Here is a 21001-nt window from a genome sequence, read left to right on the forward strand (position 1 = left end):
ATCACAATGTCATAGCGAGTACACATCACACCATCCCCGTGAAAACACCATCACAATCTCACAGCGAGTACACACATCACACCATCCCTGTGAAAACACCATCACACTGTCACAGCGAGTACACATCACACCATCCCCGTGAATACACCATCACACTGTTACAGCGAGTACACATCACACCATCCCCATGAAAACACCATCACTCTGTCACAGCGAGTACGAATCACACCATCCCCGTGAATACACCATCACACTGTTACAGCGAGTACACATCACACCATCCCCGTGAAAACACCATCACAATGTCACAGCGAGTACACACATCACACCATCCCTGTGAATACACCATCACAATGTCACAGCGAGTACACATCACACCATCCCTGTGAATACACCATCACAATGTCACAGCGAGTACACATCACACCATCCCCGTGAATACACCATCACAATGTTACAGCGAGTACACATCACACCATCCCCGTGAATACACCATCACACTGTTACAGCGAGTACACATCACACCATCCCCGTGAAAAAACCATCACAATGTCACAGCGAGTACGAATCACACCATCCCCGTGAATACACCATCACACTGTTACAGCGAGTACACATCACACCATCCCCGTGAAAACACCATCACAATGTCACAGCGAGTACACACATCACCATCCCTGTTAATACACCATCACAATGTCACAGCGAGTACACATCACACCATCCCCGTGAATACACCATCACTGTCACAGCGAGTACACATCACACCATCCCCGTGAAAACACCATCACACTGTTACAGCTAGTACACATCACACCATCCCCGTGAAAACACCATCCCACTGTTACAGCGAGTACACATCACACCATCCCCGTGAAAACACCATCACACTGTTACAGCGACTACACATCACACCATCCCCGTGAATACACCATCCCACTGTTACAGCGAGTACACATCACACCATCCCCGTGAATACACCATCACACTGTCACAGCGAGTACACTGTTGTAGGGTGACACTCATTGAATGAATGTCTGCTGTTGCAGGGTGGCAGTGACTCCAAGTTTGAAGATGGTGCTGTGTATGTCATCTCAGTCAATTCTTCTCTATCAGAGAAACACAACTCTATGATAGTAGGTGAGTAGAAGACGCCTCTATACATTAATATTGTGCAACAGCTGTTAGAGATATAGATTGACATTGTACTACAGCTGTTAGAGATATGACTTGATGCTGTACTACAGCTGTTAGAGAAATGACTTGATGCTGTACTACAGCTGTTAGAGATATGGCTTGATGCTGTACTACAGCTGTTAGAGAAATGACTTGATGCTGTACTACAGCTGTTAGAGATATGGCTTGATGCTGTACTACAGCTGTTAGAGATATGGCTTGATGCTGTACTACAGCTGTTAGAGAAATGACTTGATGCTGTACTACAGCTGTTAGAGATATGGCTTGATGCTGTGCTACAGCTGTTAGAGATATGGCTTGATGCTGTGCTACAGCTGTTAGAGATATGGCTTGGCACTGTACTACAGCTGTATGAGATAAGGATTGAAGCTTACTACAGTTTTTCAAGATATGGCATGGCAGCTGTTAGAAATATGGCATGGCACTGTACTACAGCTGTTAGAGATATGGCTTGACACTGTGCTACAGCTGTAAGAGATATGGCAAGAAACTTTACTACAGCTGTTAGATATATGGCATGGCACTGTACTACAGCTGTTAGATATATGGCATGGCACTGTACTACAGCTGTAAGAGATATGGCTTGACACTGTACTACAGCTGTTAGAGATATGGCTTGACACTGTGGTACAGCTGTAAGAGATATCGCAAGAAACTTTACTACAGCTGTTAGATATATGGCATGGCACTGTACTACAGCTGTTAGAGATATGGCTTGGCACTGTACTACAGCTGTATGAGATAAGGATTGAAGCTTACTACAGTTTTTCAAGATATGGCATGGCAGCTGTAAGAAATATGGCATGGCACTGTACTACAGCTGTTAGAGATATGGCTTGACACTGTGCTACAGCTGTAAGAGATATGGCAAGAAACTTTACTACAGCTGTTAGATATATGGCATGGCACTGTACTACAGCTGTTAGAGATATGGCTTGACACTGTACTACAGCTGTTAGAGATATGGCTTGACACTGTGCTACAGCTGTAAGAGATATGGCAAGAAACTTTACTACAGCTGTTAGATATATGGCATGGCACTGTACTACAGCTGATAGAGATATGGCTTGACACTGTGCTACAGCTGTTTGAGATATGGCATGGCAGCTGTTAGAAATATGGCATGGCACTGTACTACAGCTGTTAGAGATATGGCTTGATACTGTGCTACAGCTGTAAAAGATATGGCAAGACACTGTACTACAGCTGTTAGATATATGGCATGGCACTGTACTACAGCTGTTAGATATATGGCTTGAAGCTTCCTACAGCTGTTAAAGATATGGCTTGAAGATGTAGTACAGCTGTTCAAGATAAGGCATGGCAGCTGTAAGAAATTTGGCATGGCACTGTACTACAGCTGATAGAGTGATGGCTTGATGCTCTACTACAGCTGATAGAGTGATAGCTAGACACTTTACTACAGCTGATAGAGTGATGGCTTGACACTGTACTACAGCTGATAGTGTGATGGCTTGACACTGTGCTACAGTTGTTAGAGTGGTGGCTTGACACTGCACTACAGCTGATAGAGTGATGGCTTGACACTGTACTGCAGGTTATAGAGTGATGGCTTGACACTTTACTACAGTTGTTAGAGTGATGGCTTGACACGGTACACCAGCTGATAGAGTTATGGCTTGACACTGTACTACAGCTGATAGAGTGATGGCTTGACACTGTTCTACAGCTGATAGAGTGATAGGTAGACACTTTACTTCAGCTGATAGAGTGATGGCTTGACACTGTACTTCAGCTGATAGAGTGATGGCTTGACACTGTTCTGCAGCTGATAGAGTGATGGCTTGACACAGTACTACAGCTGATAGAGTGATGGCTTGACACTGTACTACAGGTTATAGAGTGATGGCTTGACACTTTACTACAGTTGTTAGAGTGATGGCTTGACACTGTACACCAGCTGATAGAGTTATGGCTTGACACTGTACTACAGCTGATAGAGTGATGGCTTGACACTGTACTACAGCTGATAGAGTGATGCTTGACATTGTTCTTCAGTTGTAAGAGTGATGGCTTGACACTGTACTAACGCTGATAGTGTGATGGCTTGACACTGTACTACAGCTGATAGAGTGATGCTTGACATTGTTCCTCAGTTGTTAGAGTGATGGCTTGACACTGTACTACAGTTGTGTTACTGAGTGTCTTCTTTATGTGTGCAGGAGACCAGCTGTTGGAGATCAATGACTTCGGTGTCCACGGTCGGACGTACGGGCAGGTAGTGGACCTGCTACATCGGGCACCATCTGTCTGTCCACTGCTGGTCCGGCGATTAGCTCCATCACCCACTGAGCCAGGGAGTCAGCCAAGCATCACACCAGCTCTGGCCAGCCTTCTGGACGACATCTCACCAGATCCATATTCATTTGTTGCCGAGGGTAGGTGTTTGTGGTGTCCTGTACCAAGTTGACCACTACATGTATGTAGCGGAGGGTGAGATGTGTTGTATCCTAAGGGTGAGATGTGTTCTATCCTAAGGGTGAGATGTGTTGTATCCTAAGGGTAAGATGTGTTCTGCCCTAAGGGTGAGATGTGTTGCATTCTGAGGGTGAGATGTGTTGTATACTAAGGGTGAGATGTGTTCTGCCCTAAGGGTGAGATGCATTGTGTCCTAAGGGTGAGATGTGTTGCATCCTAAGGGTGAGATGTGTTGCATCCTGAGGGTTAGATGTATTGTATCCTAAGGGTGAGATGTGTTCTGCCCTAAGGGTGAGATGCATTGTGTCCTAAGGGTGAGATGTGTTGCATCCTTAGGGTGAGAAGTGTTGTATCCTAAAGGTGAGATGTGTTGTATCCTAAGGGTGAGATGTGTTCTGCCCTAAGGGTGAGATGCATTATGTCCTAGGGGTGAATTGTGTTGTATCCTAAGAGTGAGATGTGTTCTGCCCTAAGGGTGAGATGTGTTGTGTCCTAAGGGTGAGATGTGTTGTGTCCTAAGGGTGAGATGTGTTGCATCCTGAGGGTGAGATGTGTTGTATCCTAAGGGTGAGATGTGTTCTGCCCTAAGGGTGAGATGCGTTATGTCCTAAGGGTGAGTTGTGTTCTGCCCTAAGGGTGAGATGTGTTCTGCCCTAAGGGTAAGATGCATTGTGTCCTAAGGGTGAGATGCATTGTGTCCTAAGGGTGAGTTGTGTTGTATCCTGAGGGTGAGATGTGTTCTGCCCTAAGGGTGACATGTGTTCTGCCCTAAAGGTGAGATGTGTTGTGTCCTAAGGGTGAGAAGTGTTTTCTCCTAAGAGTGAGATGTGTTCTGCACCTAAGGGTGAGATGCGTTGTGTTCTAAGGGTGAGATGTGTTCTGCCCTAAGGGTGAGATGTGTTCTGCCCTAAGGGTGAGATGCAGTGTGTTCTAAGAGTGAGATGTGTTCTGCCCTTAGGGTGAGATGTGTTCTGCCCTAAGGGTGAGATGTGTTCTGCCCTAAGGATGAGATGTGTTCTGCCCTAAGGGTGAGATGCGGTGTGTTCTAAGGGTGAGATGTGTTCTGCCCTAAGGGTGAGATGTGGTGTGTTCTAAGGGTGAGATGTGTTCTGCCCTAAGGGTGAGATGCGGTGTGTTCTAAGGGTGAGATATGTTCTGCCCAAGGGTAAGATGTGTTGTGTCCTAAGGGTGAGAAGTGTTTTCTCCTAAGAGTTAGATGTGTTCTGCCCTAAAGGTGAGATGCGTTGTGTCCTAAGGGTGAGATGTGTTGTATCCACAGGGTGAGATGTGTTCTGCCCTAAGGGTGAGATGCGTTATGTCCTAAGGGTGAGTTGTGTTCTGCCTTAAGGGTGAGATGTGTTTTGTGCTTAGGGTAAGATGTGTTCTGCCCTAAGGGTGAGATGTGTTGTGTCCTAAGGGTGAGAAGTGTTTTCTCCTAAGAGTGAGATGTGTTCTGCACCTAAGGGTGAGATGCGTTGTGTTCTAAGGGTGAGATGTGTTCTGCCCTAAGGGTGAGATGTGTTCTGCCCTAAGGGTGAGATGTGTTCTGCCCTAAGGGTGAGATGTGTTGTGTCCTAAGGGCTGAGATGTGTTGTATCCTAAGAGTGAGATGTGTTCTGCTCTACAGGGGAGATCTATGAGGTGGAGCTGGTGAAGGGTGTGAGTGGGCTAGGCTTCAGCTTCCAGGGCGGGGAGGACCTGCACCCCAACAACCCCACCCTCTGTGTGCCTCGCATCAAGAAGATTTTCATCATCGGTCCTGCAGCAGAGAGCGGACTCATCCATCCCGGGGATGTCATCCTTGAAGTCAATGGCAAACCAATGAGACATTTAACAAGAACGGTGAGACACATGCCAGTTATTCTTCAGTATCTTTCCGTATTGTATTCCATTAGGACCATGTTGATTGACTCTTTCACTCATTGCCTCAGTTATTAATGTAACTGATTCAGATGATTTTTCTCAACAGGGTATTATGCAAGCAATGAGATCAAGTAGATCCGTCAGACTGACGATGTGTCATCCGAGACCTGGAGATTTACCGACCATGCAATGCACAGTAAGTGGGATATGTCCACTAGCAACATGACACTTGGAATGTGGAGGACGAATACCTAAAACCTAAATGACGCAATGGATAGTAGATAACAAATGTAGCATGAGGAATTGACTTAGAAAGGAAAATCTGATTGTTTTGGGGAAGGTAAATGGGAGGATGCCACCATTCCAATATCCTCACCTTCAACTCCGACTAATCTTCATTTCTCACCCTCAGATCCATCCTCCCCCACCTCAACACAACCCATCCCATCATCCATCCCACCAACCCCACCAACCACACCATCCCCCACCATCCCCTCATCCTCCCCCAAACAGACCCATACCCCTGATACTTTAAGTAAAGCTAGTAGAATTGAGATGTTTGTGCTTGATATTGCAGGACAGTGAGGACTCCCTTGTCTCTCAGCTGAGGATGCCAGTCTACTTCGACAAGGATGGCCACTCCCTCTTTGAGTCCGAGTCAGACTCTGATGACGAGGGGAACACGCCAAGACCTCGATATGCAAGACAATCAGAGGCATCGGACAGCGGCTCAGTGTCAACAGTCGATCAAAACATGGAACAAAATGATCATATAGTGGAACAAATAGATGACAATATGGTACAGGTAGATAAAAAGGTGGGTGGCATTTGCCATCCTGCATCTGGTTCAGCACAGCTGAGTGGTGTGACAGAACACAGGGAGGATATTCATAGTCAGAAGTTGCTGACTCGACAAAAACATGTAGCATCTGACACAGAGACAGGTGAAGGAGATCAGGATGTGAAACAGGCCTCCCAAAATAAACATGTCAGTGAAATTGAAGATGTGGATAATGGCTTGGTGTCTGAACAGGAGCAGATAACCCCTACACAAGAACAGATAACTCCTACACAAGAACAGATAACTCCTACACAAGAACAGATAGGTCCTGCACAGGTGAGTGATGTATTACAGGTGCTGGTGGAAGCTGTCAAACAGTGTATGTTGGAATTCTATTCTTGAAAAGACATGAAGAGTAAAAGTAAAGGTATTGTAAATAATAAGAGAAGATTTACTTGAAAACAAAGCAACACTGTAAACACAAATAAACAAAATAAACAAATTCAACAGTTCAGTAATGTTCACATCATCAATGTAGCAAATGTAGAAATGTATTCAACAATGTAGCAATGCTTACAACACTTCAATAATGTTCACAATAACAATGTAGTAACGTAGCCAGGTCTGTAGTAATGTATACAACTATACTCAACGACAAAAGTTCCTGTGACACCAATATTTTAGTGTATTTTTCAAACAAGTAAAGTTTGGTTTTCATTATTATCCCCCGCCACGAAGTGGAATGGGGATATAGGAATGGGTGCCGTCCGTCCGTCCTTCCGTCCCTCCTTCCATCCTTCCGTCCGTCTGTCACATTTCGTTTCCGGAGCGGACCTTGAAAACCGTACTATATTTCTTCATAAAACTCGGCACATAGATAGGTCTAGTGGTGAACTGGTGCCTTTTGATAGTTTGGGATTTTTAAACAAATTACTTTTCATGTTTCAATGGCAACGACTTTGATTTAGACTCAAAATGGCTGTAGTCCTCGTTTCCGGAGCAGATCTTGAAAACCGTACCATTTTTCTTCACCACATTTGGCACATAAATAGGTCTAGTGGTGAACTGGTGCCTTTTGATAGTTTGGGATTTTTAAAAAAAGTTATTTTTCGAGTTTCCATGGCAATGATTTTGACTTTGACTGAAAATGGCGGTAGTCCTCGTTTCCGGAGCAGATCTTGAAAACCGTACCATATTTCTTCACCAAACTTGGCACATAATGTCATCTCACAGTATTGAATACATTTCCTTTCTTGTTGGTTAGTTCTACATTGCTTGAGTGTATGTTCCTCCAAAACTGTCATGGACACAATTGTTGCATTCACTGACAAACTTCATGCAGAAACACAACTCATTACAAATACAACAGTGTAACTGATCTTAAACCTACTCAACTGTATAAACACTATATATTCTTGTCAACCATACTCTGTACTTCACTTGCTTGATAACGGTGTTAGAACTTACACCGAAACCATTGCTCCTAATTGTAATAAAGAAGTTGTTTGTCCATATGTCTCATCCTTACTCATTACAAATACAGTTACATATTCTATCCTAAACTGCAGATGGCAAAACAACACCAGTAATAACTTTTTTTAGTGCTGCAATTAGGTCATTTGCAAAAAGGCCCAGTGAACATAGTTCACATGAGCTAATGCATTGCACACAACCAGACATGTCTTATTTGCGGGGGATATGAGTATTTCATGCTTGTTGTACTACATGTATGGAATCAAGTCACAAAACTGCAACTGCTACAGAAAAGCATGCATTCCATGCAAAAGTTGACTTTTATGCAAGCCACATGCATTTCACTACCCAAGAATTGGTATAAAAACATGTGCGTTAACAGGATTCCATATGCATTGTTTAGCATCGTGTTGACAACAACCACTCAGAAAAACAACAAAATTACGCAATTATTCAACATCACGAAATGCCACGCCTGTCCGAAAATGAGCGTCTGTGAGCCATTGGTATGCTTGAAGCAGGATTGAGTTGTCAACGTGCAATGTTGCAAGACAATTTAACATCCACAGAAACTCCATTTGGTGTTTATGGCAACGTTGGCAACAGACGAATGCAGAGACCATCCTCGGTGTGGCAGGCCACGCGTAATCAATAATCGACCAGACATCTGGATTCGAACAACACACCTACGAAATCAATTCCTAGCCAGCAACAGTGACTGCAAGAAGCATTCCTGGCATTCGACGACTATCTTCACAAACCGTACGTCGCCCCCTCAGATGTGCAGGGATTGTCGCCAGAAGACCCGCCAGACGTCCCTTTTTGACAAGAAACCACGGTCAAGAACGTCTACAGTGGTGCAGACAGCGTCTACGCTGGACGGCCATTCAGTGGGGACAAGTTCTATTCACTGACGAGTCTCGTTTTCACCTCAGCCACAACGATGGACGGATTCGAGTGTACCTACGTCGAGGTGAACGTTACGTCAATCATTGTGTCATGGAAGAAGATCAGTTCGGGGGCGACAGCGTTATGGTATGGGGTGGAATTACAGCAAGACAGAGGACCCGTTTGATAGTGGTAGAGGGAAATCTCAATGGACAGTGCTACAGCGACGAGATCATAGGCCCTATTGTTCTACCGTTTTTGCCTTTCTACCTTTCAACGCGACAACGCCAGGCCTCATATTGCTCGACTTGTTCAGGATTCTTTTCAACAAAACAACGTGAATGTCATCCCCTGCCTGGCTAACTCCCCTGATCTCTCACCAATCGAGCATATGTGGGATGAGATGGATCGGTGCCTTCGACGTCAACCACATGTTCCACAGACACTCCAGGAACATGCTCCAGCAGATATGGACAGATATCCCACAGGACTTTGTGCGACGCCTGGTCCATTCCATGAGACGAAGATGTGTTGTTTGCATTGCAACCAGAGGTAGACACACACGCTATTGATTTGTAAATTGACATTTTGGCATGTTCATGTTTTTTATGAAATCACGCATTTTCTGAAATCAGTATGGCAAATTAAACCATTTGAACACTTAGAGGAGTCTTTTATCTGTTGCAAACCAAAATTGTTTAAGATTTTATAAAAAACATAACTTTGCATTAACTGTTATTCAGTGTCACAGGAACTTTTGTTGTTCAGTATGTATGCAACATCATTGTACCTCCATGTAAGAATGATGAGATATGATTTGCCCACATGATCTTGATACGATACTCTGTATCCCGCCTTGAAGGAAAATAATTTCAGCAGGCCTCAGATTTGCGACTAAAATGGTCGCCAATGCGACCTAAATTTCAGTTTGTCTACTACCTAAAATTCAGTGGTAGCCAAATGACTACCTAGAAAAATATCTTGTGGCGACTATCTTCTTTAGTGTAGGGAATGGTGATTCTGGCTCACTTCTACTGGAGCCAGATTTATACCCCAATACCTATACTACAGAGGTCATTTTTTGTGCAAAAACCATGATGCACACAAATAATTGTTATGAGACTAAGCTAAATTGTAATGAAAAGGGCTCTGGCTCACCACCACCTGAGCCATTCCCAAACCCTATAAATGCTTCTATGCTGTAAATGATATAAAGTTTTATATGTAATGGTGATTCGGGCTCACTGCCACTAGAGCCAGTTTTATACCCCAATACCTCTACTACGGAGATAAATTTTTTTGCAAAAACGACAATGCAAACAAATTATCTTCATGACTCTAAACTAAATTGTAATGAAAATATTCTCTATTATTTTTTACTCATATGCATACCATTATTTTGAAGAAAGTGATATTCAACATTTTTACTTAGTTCTTTGTTAATTTTACTAGGAGACCAAACTGTATACTCTTCTTCGAAATTAGAAAGAAACAATTGATGACTGTATTTAGTTGGTTTGACATCACCGATATAATATGTACCTTGAGGTTAATCTCGCCATTTGATAATTTTGTCCCAGAGCATAAATGCTTTGATAGCTTTTCCTTTGTTGGCTTGTAATTTTCCATTATTATAGACTTATGTAGGCATTTTTCTAAACGATTAATCCAGGAAACAATCTATTCTTAATCTCCAACCAGTTCTTTAGTTTTGGCACGGAATAATTGACGAGCTTGTTGTCGCCCATGTTCTATGAACTTTTTTTCTCGTCTTCACTAATGCCACTGGTCTTACAAGAATTTGATCGAATCTCCTGCTTCATTGTGTTGTATTTGGTGTGTTCTGACAACAGTAATGAAACTCCTCCTCGGATATCTTGCAATCAGCCAGTGCTGTTGAAATATGATCCTCAATGCTGTTCAACTTTGCTTCGGCGAGTATACGAATACTATCATGTTTTAATGCTTTCTTTTGCAACTTACGAGAAATAAATTTTATCGCTATTCCTGCCAGTCCAGAGACTCTGGTCGCTATTTCCATGCCAAGTACGATAGGCATGGCATTTATAGTTTATGATAAACCAACACTAGCTACACCAAGTCCCATACTAGCTGTTACAAGCCCAGTGTCCACTCCATCGAGAGCATTCGCAGCTCTGTGATACTTTTTATACAATCCAAGTCTCAACTCCCTCTCCTTCTCTATTCGATGTTTTATGTCGTTTATTTGATGTAATCGAAATCCATCAACAGTATCCATCTTTTCAGATGCTTCATCGAGCACCGGATATAAATCCACAAGAGTGTTTAATTGGTCGAGTGTAAATGACTTGAGAGTATACATCAGCTTTATTAGATGTATATTATGTGGCATAAATATCTTAGTAAGCAAAATGACATCGGAAATATTAACTTGGGCGCCCTCAAGTGTTGTTGCAAGGGAGATAATCCAATATCAATAATACTGCAATGTTGACGCTGATGTTTTTTAAGCCATTTAATTAATAGACCCTGTAATGCAGGCAAGGCTTCTTCTGGTGCATCCCCCGACAAGACTTCAATAATAGGTGTAGAAAGACCATGTATAGCATTGAAGTTATTTAATATATCATTGAATTCAGTAACCAAATATAAACTAACTTCTTTTAATGATGGGCGACCCTATAACATATAGCCTGGGTCATCTGGCAGGGGAGCCACTAACACACTCTTACGTTTTGAGGGAATATAAGCCCCAGTACGATCCCACTATTCATTATCTTAGTTAAATAATGTCCTTTACCCGTTGTCACATATGATGGGGAAATGATGATATATAGTAGCCACTCAATTTTTGCTTCGACCATAGCGCATTTATTATCATTGCTGCGAAAAAGATTGTATGAAGTGTTTTTATGGAAACTACTAATGCTGGTATTGTTTAAATCTTCAAGATTAGGTGTTAGTGAATACAACTTCTTTCCGCTTGTGTACATTATCTTGTAAATGTAAAGCATATTACTTACCGGGTTTATCAAATTCTTTTGTTGTGTCTCCAAGATCGGAAAGCGCAATTGTATTACATTGTCTAAGGTTATGCGTTCCAGGGCCTAAAGAATCACCATTATTTATAATATGGAGCTTAAAATCAGCACCCCATTCGACTCATTTAGTGTGAGACTAGCTCCCAAAGGGTTTAAAATTTCATCATTGAGTGAGCATACGCTGTAATGCCCATCAGATATAGTGCAACTTGAAGTTGCCCAGCCGAGTTGTCGATAGCGTGAAGCAGTTGAATAGACTGGCCATTTGTTATTCCCGGGAGTGCAACATACACATTAAATATACAAAGTTACTATATCATAACTTCAATATGGGAGGTGCTAATAACGAGAGTAGAATCAAGGCAACTTACCTTACGAACCAGTCGATTTTAGTAAAAGCCTCTGGTGCTAAGTTTTTTGCTCACTTTCCTGATATCTTTGAAAAATACAGGTTCGCAGCAACTAGCACCAAAATAGTGCATGATGGGTTCCACAATCCAATGCAATTTTGGCAAAACCAGTTAAGTTTTGCCATATGGTGTGCCACAACAGGATGTGGTGTATCTCTTCATGCCGCCGGCTTTAAACTAAATAAGTCTGTTTTATTATTTCATGTATACTATCAGATTAGACGCATACTCAAAGAAATTAATGCCCCATTACCGCAGGATCGAGCATGGAATGCATCAGATAATTCGTACAATGGGTTCGCATATGAATGTATTTGTCAAGAATTAATTTTATGTTTCTGCTAGTAAAGATTGGCGTCTGCGTGGAGTTAACCATGGTCTAGGTATTCTGTAAACTGGTGAACACTCTGTTAAAGAAGTCAGAAATGATTTACTGAAAAGAGGTTGGCTTCTTCCGAGCTTTGCTCTCTCGAGTAACGAGTGGCGAGACGATCGTATGAACTTTAAGGGTGGTGTTGCTTTCAAGATGTCAAAAATGCTTTGAATGAATTTCTCTATGATAAAACAGAAAATAATTTTACTAACCCAGAAGTTGTAAGAGTTAATGAATCAATAAGAACTTATGTATGGGCAATTCTTGGTCCACAGTCGCAAACACGAACAGGAATAATTGGTTCTGGGACGGCGCTCGATGATCAAAAACAGTTTGTTGCAAACGTAGAGGATGCTATTGCTTCACCAGTTGACATACCACCTTCTATAAAGCGTTATCAAGATGTATTACAGTACGCTCAATCCAAAGTAGACTACGTTTTTGGGGCGGGAACCTACAGGTCCCCAAGTAATATTGAACTTAAAATTGGCCAAGTGATAGGTTATGATAATAAAATTGTGGTTGCTACCGATAAACAAAAACCAGGTATAAATTCAGATATTAACACCGAATAAATAATGCAAACAAACACAGGAATAGTTATACAGTCATCTACTGTAACAGAAGTGCAACAGACACAAGTTGTAAAACCACATATTGCTGCCAAAATTCAACAACATATCAACGAAAAAACATCGCTTATAGTAGGTGGAGTCATGGCTGGTTTACTCATAATTTGGATAAATAGTCTTTAGTGGATACGTAAGACAGCCCGGCAATTGCTACGATCAGTGCCCACAAGTTTTGACTAAGCCAAGTGGCGGTCTTGGCTAATAAATTCAAGAGCCAGGATACAATACTCCCTATTCTACCGGGAAGTGCAGACGCTGCTTTCCCAGCGAGCTTTCCTAGTGCTTCTCCTAATGCCTTTAAATGCTTTTTTATCCACTCTTTTACACCATTTTTATTAGTGGGAGGTGTAGGTGTACCACTGTGGCCGCCACCGCCTCCTTCTAATGTGAGAGTCAAAGTTGATATAATAAATCCCAATGCATTTAAAATACTGGAAATGGTTATCCCTTGTTCTCTGAACAATGTTTTAATTTTTTTGGCCAGTGTAGTATCATCATTGAGGACTTGATCATTAGTTTCTCGAATTTGGCTGATTAGTGAATGAAGTGCCTCTCTATTAGAAGATGCTGCTTTGAGGCAGGCCGATCTTTCATCTTCCAAGTTACTGGTACGCAATCTTTCTGCAACGGGGAGTCTACTGAATTCATCGCCTGCCTGTTCAAGTTTTGTTTCTCCTAAGCTATATGCTTGTCGAGTTCATTTAGCTTGGCTACATTATTGATGAGTGACCCCCACATTGTTTGCATTGCCTTGTCAAGACCTCGTTATTCTCTTATATTGTACTCCAAGGATGGTACCTGTAACGTGGAATTATCGTAGGTTTCCAAGATTTCTTGGAGTCCATCTGAGACCTGCTTAGCGCGTTGTGGTACATCTTCCAAATTATCTTTATCTATGGCAGCCGCCGTTGCACCGAGTTCAGTCCGCACTGTCTAAAGAACCTTAGTAGTCTTTGCAGAAAGTTTTGCTTGTGAGTTGTCGTAGTCTACCAGACCTAATTTATTATGAATAATGTTGATGCCACCACGACGCCTGGCTATCGTAGACAACGCTAGGGGTTTCTTAGTACGAGAATGCATAAGGTCAATATCCGGGGAGCCACGCAGTCACAATATTCCTTTACTTTACGACCAAATGGTTGATTGCAAAAGTTCCTCGTTAAGATTCATAAAGCTGGTTTCATCAGTACCCTCTTCGACTGTGCTTGTATCAGTTAGGTTATCTAGATTCATATCATCCATTTTTATATTAAACAAAGGTTACATTATTTCAATATATCAATGTCTTCGCAATACGGACGCAAGTTAAATCCACAACGTAGACTTCGGGATCCATTAGGAGTCAAAGCAATTAGCCAGTCTGTAAGTATAACTAATAACCTGACTTCCATTGATCAGAATCAGACACTTTTGGTTCGCTTTCCTAATCTCGGCACTCACGATGTGTTAGTTACAGTACAATTAGTTTGACTTCTGGTGACAATAACATAGGTCGTGCAATTGTAAAGAAAATTACGATTAAAATTAGTGGTAATGAGGTTTTGAGTATTGACGACAGCGATGTCTATTTCTGTTACATGGAACTCTGGAGAACGGCAAAAGAACGGGAAAACTTACAGTACCAAGGTATTAGTAATAAAAATACAATAAGACTGCGTGTGGGTGCTGAGAATGGTGACAATACCTTCGTAAAAGATAAGGCTGTTGCGAATGCATTGAATAACCGATTCTATTTTCGCTCGACTGAATTACTAGATAGTCACATGCCCTTTTATCAAGCATCCCTAGGTGATAGGTTAGAATACAAACTCACTTTTAATGACTACAGCAGAGTAATCAAAACCACCGAAGATGGTAGCTATTCCATTAACAATATATCACTGGAGTATGATATGATAACAGATTCTGAATTAGCCAGACAAATTCGTGACCAGTTTGACGGACGTTTAGCCATTTGGTACGATTGCGTGCTTTGACACTGAAAGATTTCCAGGGACAAATGTGATACGACATGGAATGTCAATCTAAACGTCCCCGCTACATCGTTGAAGGGTATTTTAATGTTGTTCGAGGAACCTTCTGAACCATGGCACAGAGATACCGAGGCGTTCTATAATCCCAAGATAACAAAAGTGGAATTGACTATCGAGGGCGTGCCTCATCATCTATATATAGTCAAGGCATGCGAGCAAGCATATCAACAGTGAGATGAGATTAAAAAACTTTGTACGTGATTATGGACGCACAACTTAATATACAGAATGGAAGGTTTGTGCAAGCGATCTATTAATAATCTTTTATCTAAACACAAGACCAAGGAGTGTCCATTCCAATTTGGAAGGATCGATCTTTATGGAAAATCCAAAATTGGATTGGCAACATTTCCAAACATATTTCCAAAACAGGAAATGTTTGGAATGACTTGGAATGGTTTGGAATTGTTTGGAATTTTTGGGAATTGTTTGGAAGTATGTTTGAACAATAAAAAGACTATGAATTATCTATTGAGTTTAAACTATATATAATAAATAATAAACTTATCTGAAACATTCACTACTTGTCTGTCTAGCGAGGGGCTTTTACAGTCGCATTCTCCCTAAGGTGAGAGAGAGACCCGCACATGACTCGACAAGACAATAATAGGTCTCAAGATTAAGTATTCGGCTTGGATGGCAGCTGCCATTTATTATAAAACAGACAGTCGTCTAGACGGCTCACATGTAAGTGCGCCGACATGTGCCTAAGATCATAAAATGGACAATCTTTGGTAACATCTAATGCATTGTTATCTCACGCCAGAGCTTTGAAAAATTCTGTTCATTGAACAATTGGAATTCAGGAAGTTATCAATAATTGTTTTACTTAACATAAGATAAGATAAGTTGTTTACAACATAATATTATCATGCAGGACGTACTACAGTCAAAACCATATATTTTAAAATCAATTTAATGACAGACTATGATTTCCAAGTCCCGATTATCAAATCAATGAGGTATCAGTCTCACCACATGTGCACAGACCGCCTATACTTATATATATATTTTTCATAACTATTCTCCAGTTAAAGTCCTATCCTCTTATCAAATAATCTGTGAGAGTGATCATCATTAACGAAACTCATTCTCATCAAAGAATACAGAACAAATGAAGAATCAGATGTATACATTTATTGCCATGCTTCATTCATCAAGAAGCAGATTTACATACATTTGTGAATAGCACTTAAACTATAATGAATTTTACCATTGTCCATATTAACATAATAATATATACATATATACAAAACAGGACATGCATTTAATAAAAATTTACCATACTATGGATTTCCGAATATATAAACGACTTCAACGTTGATATTTCAGACAAAATCAAAGTCTCCTGTCTTTTAACGATCAGGGGAAAAGGGTTTGCTTTCACAATTATACATTTGTACACAGGAAGTCGGCGCTGTCTGAGGCTCCAGGTAAATAAACATCGTGGTTTTATGACGGGAGATCAGACAAACCGTGAACCAGGGGCATGCGACGTAATTACACCTAAAGGTGGTAGAACCAGGGTATTGTCTCTTGAACTGGCTAATTGACCGTACATATAATTGGTAAATATATTCGTTTTGACACCCGTGTTTCATGCGCATCCCGGCTCATACGCAGAATACAGACAAATGAGGCCCTGTGTTCAGTGGAGCGTGAACAACATGGATGCCGCCTTTCGGCTGTACCGAACAGTCAAGCTGCGATCTCGGAACTGCTCGCCCGATTGAATCCAATTGCAAGCGGAGACAAGATTACTTCCCATACCCAAACATGATCGTTGCTCAGAAATGTTCAAATCTATCTTCAGTAAATCATGAAATTAATGCGAGCATGACATTTATGCAAAAAATGCGATCGTCAGTTTCCTCTGATTATTTTAATATGTTTCATTTCATCATGATAAAAAAGTTAGTCACTTATAAGGTTACCACCTTGAAAATGGAAACAATCGTTAACAAAAACAACAAAATGTATTCTCTCATCACTCAGCCTAACAGTGATATAACTGCAAATAAAACAATCAAGTACGCTAAAGTATTACACATGGTGGGTGGAGGACCAGGGGCACTTTGAGTTTCACAGGTGTCATTAACTGGTCAAGTAACATCACGGTTTGTATATTCACGTTGATTGGACAGTCTAGACTGGCGCCAACTAATCAACTGACGGGGTCTTCAGAACAGAACAGAACTTTATTTCTCCCAGGTTTAGGCTTATGTGGATAACAGTAAATTTTGTTTGAGTGATAGCACAGTTTTAATTCAATCTAATATACTTTCCTTGATTGATTATATGACTGCGGTCGTAGATCCGGATGTATCTAAATATGCCCAGTAAATACACAGGATTTATTGTTATACTATTAGGATAATAGATACAATTGAGTATTTATACCCTTGATCATAAAGTTAGTCACTACTTTTATTTTCACATGTTCGATTTGTATGATTTGGGTTATGATTAAATTGACAAAATAAGAAATCATTCCGTATATATGTGTATTATATATTGTACCCCAACACGTAATTAAATTGTGTATAAATAAGGACATTAGGTTAATTACTGTAATTGATTATTTGATAAACATATTCACCTTTAGTTGCGTAATATGTCACAGAGGTAAAGCTAATTCATAACAACTAATTGTCCCATTTATTTGGCTTCTATCTTTTATGTGAAACAAATGCTATAACATGGGGTGATAAACTTCATTGGCAATAGACGTAGCATATAATTGTCCGCATGAACAGTCTACTCTGTTCCAGATATGTTTATTCATTTTGTCAGCATTTAAATCGTTGCATTCCTGGCTCAATGATTCATTTGAAATCTAGTTCCCTGTTTTGAATTACCGTCATATAGTTCCAGACCAATTATAAAATTTCCAGCCCTATGTGTTGCGCATAATTCCGAGATAATTCGAAGTTCATATTCTTTTACGAACACTTATCAAAATTCATTTATACCTAGTACTATTATGTACATATGTATATTAGTTCAAATTATAATAATGAGGCCCTCTATTCTCAAAACGGTCTTTGTTCTATGACAACCGTAAGTCGGTATGGGAAAACAAAATATTTGTTTAATTGTTCAAAGTTCATAGTCAATGTCATATGATTATAGACAAGGAAGATAAGAAATTAAATATTAAGAGTAGCCACTTTAAATGACAGAAATTCTTTTAGTTAAATTTGCTCATGATTTGGTCTTTTAGTGGTAAATAGTGCCAAAATACTCTTTTATTTACTTTCATGTCATTACTAATCTCACTTAAGGACAAAAGTTGTACAGCGTTTAACAGATACGATTATGACATGTTGCATCCAAACATATCCAAACAAATCCAAACAAATCCATGCTTGGAAATATGACCTTGACAAATTTTGGAATGGTAATTTTTCCATTTGGAATGGTGGTATTTCCAAGTTTTGGATTATTTGGAATGGATGATATTTTGTCTAGTGAAAGAACCACACTGCACTATCATCTGTGGCAAACGGATTGTGAAAAAACAGCTTGTATTCTAGATATTTTACAAAGTCATTATCAGAATGTTTTTGTTCATATTATTATTCTGTGTCTTATTATAAACGTTAATAAAACATACCTAACGATAGACTGGGTAATGAAAGATCCCAGGGTGCACAAAGTTGAACCGGGCGACCATTTACAAGACTGTTTCAGAGTATGTCACAAAAATACAAAGAAGAATCAACAATTTTCATAATAGACGACTGCTGTGCGATCAAAAAACTTACCAAAAGGAAAGATATACTTTCATATTTAGCATTATCCGGTCAGCATATGAAGAATAGCGTTTGGGTCCTTACTCAAAAATACAACTCTGTTCTGAAAGAACTCAGATAGCAGACCAAATGGGTAGCCCTGTTTCATTGCAAAGCTCAAGATTCATTTGAGGAATGTCTATGCGAATATGATGTTATTTCTACCAAGCTCGAGCAGGATAAAGTCAGAAAACTGTTAGCGGAAACGAAGCACTGTAAACTCGTATTAAAAACTGACCAACCAGCTGCTTATGCAATTGCATAGCAACTTTAGCAACTGATTCGCAAAATATAGAAACTGCTTAGCAAACTTTAGCAAACTTAAGCAACTGCTTAGCAAAATATAGTAAAAATATAGCAACTGATAAGGAAACTTTAGCAACTGCTTAGCAAAATATATTGCAAAAATATAGCAAAAATATAGCAAAATATAGCAAAATGCGGTAACTTGAACATTAGTGGTGATTATGTAATAATGTGGTTGGAAATCCTCATTCTTTTGCAACAGTTTATTATTTCGGGCTGTATTGGATATGCCATGTTTCATTTTGTTAGACTTAAATATCGGCTAGGGTATTACATTTAAAAGATGGAATGTGACGAACTTATTGAACAACTGCTCCAAGATGAGCCAGAACCTGTAGTTACAGATCAACATAGAGAAAGACTCGCTGCTTTGTTAGCTGGTAGAAAATGTTCCCAATAATTGGGGAAAAATTTATAACATGACCGACAAAGAAATTTAAAAACTGTACGCAGGTTACAAGTCTAGACTAGGAGCTACCATGACTAAAACAATAGGTTCGGCTATGGTACAAATATACACAGCTGTAGGTAGTACGTTTCTTCCTCTCCACCAGAAAATCACATGTATTTATGCGAATCTCCCAAGAAAGACCCATTCATCAAACATGCTTTAAGCACAGTAAGCTGTGAGTTTTACCATAGATACGGAATGTTTTTGGCACCACTTACCACCGCTTTAATAACGGCTAAGTATTATCAATTTAAACATACATGCCCACTTAATAACAATGGAGATGGAAACGCCACAAGTGAATGAGGAATGAGGAAACACTGATTGCACAATCACCACTACAAGTGAAGGTGGAAACACCGCAAGTGAGACTGACTAAGAATCCTCGAAAAGTCGCAGGCGGTAAAAGGGGGGCCCACACTGAACATAGTAAACACCCTATTAAAACTTGGGCTCCCTATGCGATAGGTGTTATAGTAGTGGTATGCTTGTTTTTTAGGACAGGAGAAGAGAAAACACTACCAGTCGAGGTTCAATTAGAGTTAAGCCCTCACAAAATGTTATAATAGCATGACTACTCCAGTTACCGATGGTAAAATGTTGGGAAACGCAGCATTTCATTCAGCTGTGGTTAGCAGAATAGCTATCGGCTATGCACGTATAGGTAAAATGATTACTAAAGCCACACCATTTAAGCTTGATTTTAATGGTTATGATATCGGTATAATGTTCCTAGATGTAGGCCTAGCTACGGCTGCTAAAGATATGCTAATCAAACAAGGGCTTATCCCAGAAGACATAATGAAGTAATTAAACATTTGAATATTTTATAAACATAGTATTGTTGAACATAAAATGGCATCAATTGCGATGATGGTCGGTGGAGCTATTGTTAATGCTCTAGCTTTTTCTGGGAGTAATTTTTTATTTTCTACCATGAGAGAATCAAACGCTAAAGAAATCAAAGAGGAGTGGAAACGACACAATAAAGCATTAGATCAACTCGAAACAGCCCAGTCACAATGGTCCAGGAGAAGGACCCAGAGATTTTATCAATGATGAACCTCGTAAACAGAACCATTCAATTCAAACGTTTAAGGATGTTGAATCTGCCATGCACAAATACTTCCTTGTTTACGGAAAGACACTTGATCCAATTGACAAAAGGCCAACAATCACTCAGTTTTGTACAAAGGAACAAAAAGACAGAGAGATAGTATTTATAGTTTTTGATTGACGGGTGTAGCTATTTTTAGCTACGTTATTACGCATAAGCCATGAACTGACAACATTCTATTAATAGCCCTGACAGCTGGGCTGAATCTTATCAGCTATGAG

General features: G+C 40.3%; 1 protein-coding gene across 5 annotated transcripts in view; it reads left to right on the forward strand.

The window, feature by feature from the left end:
• LOC124121061 (tyrosine-protein phosphatase non-receptor type 13-like) overlaps nt 1-21001 on the forward strand; it is a 155918-nt gene that overhangs the window by 70905 nt on the left and 64012 nt on the right. For all 5 annotated transcript variants that reach the window (XM_046484009.2, XM_046484010.2, XM_048392843.1 and 2 more), the window contains exons 24-28: nt 1050-1140; nt 3381-3596; nt 5264-5478; nt 5606-5695; nt 6077-6616. In XM_046484009.2, coding sequence (XP_046339965.1) covers nt 1050-1140; nt 3381-3596; nt 5264-5478; nt 5606-5695; nt 6077-6616 — 1152 coding nt within the window. The remainder of the gene's footprint in view (nt 1-1049; nt 1141-3380; nt 3597-5263; nt 5479-5605; nt 5696-6076; nt 6617-21001) is intronic.

Source organism: Haliotis rufescens, unplaced genomic scaffold, assembly GCF_023055435.1.
Source record: "Haliotis rufescens isolate VD_foot unplaced genomic scaffold, xgHalRufe1.0.p SCAF_11, whole genome shotgun sequence".
In the NCBI taxonomy this organism is placed as follows: Eukaryota; Metazoa; Mollusca; class Gastropoda; order Lepetellida; family Haliotidae; genus Haliotis; species Haliotis rufescens.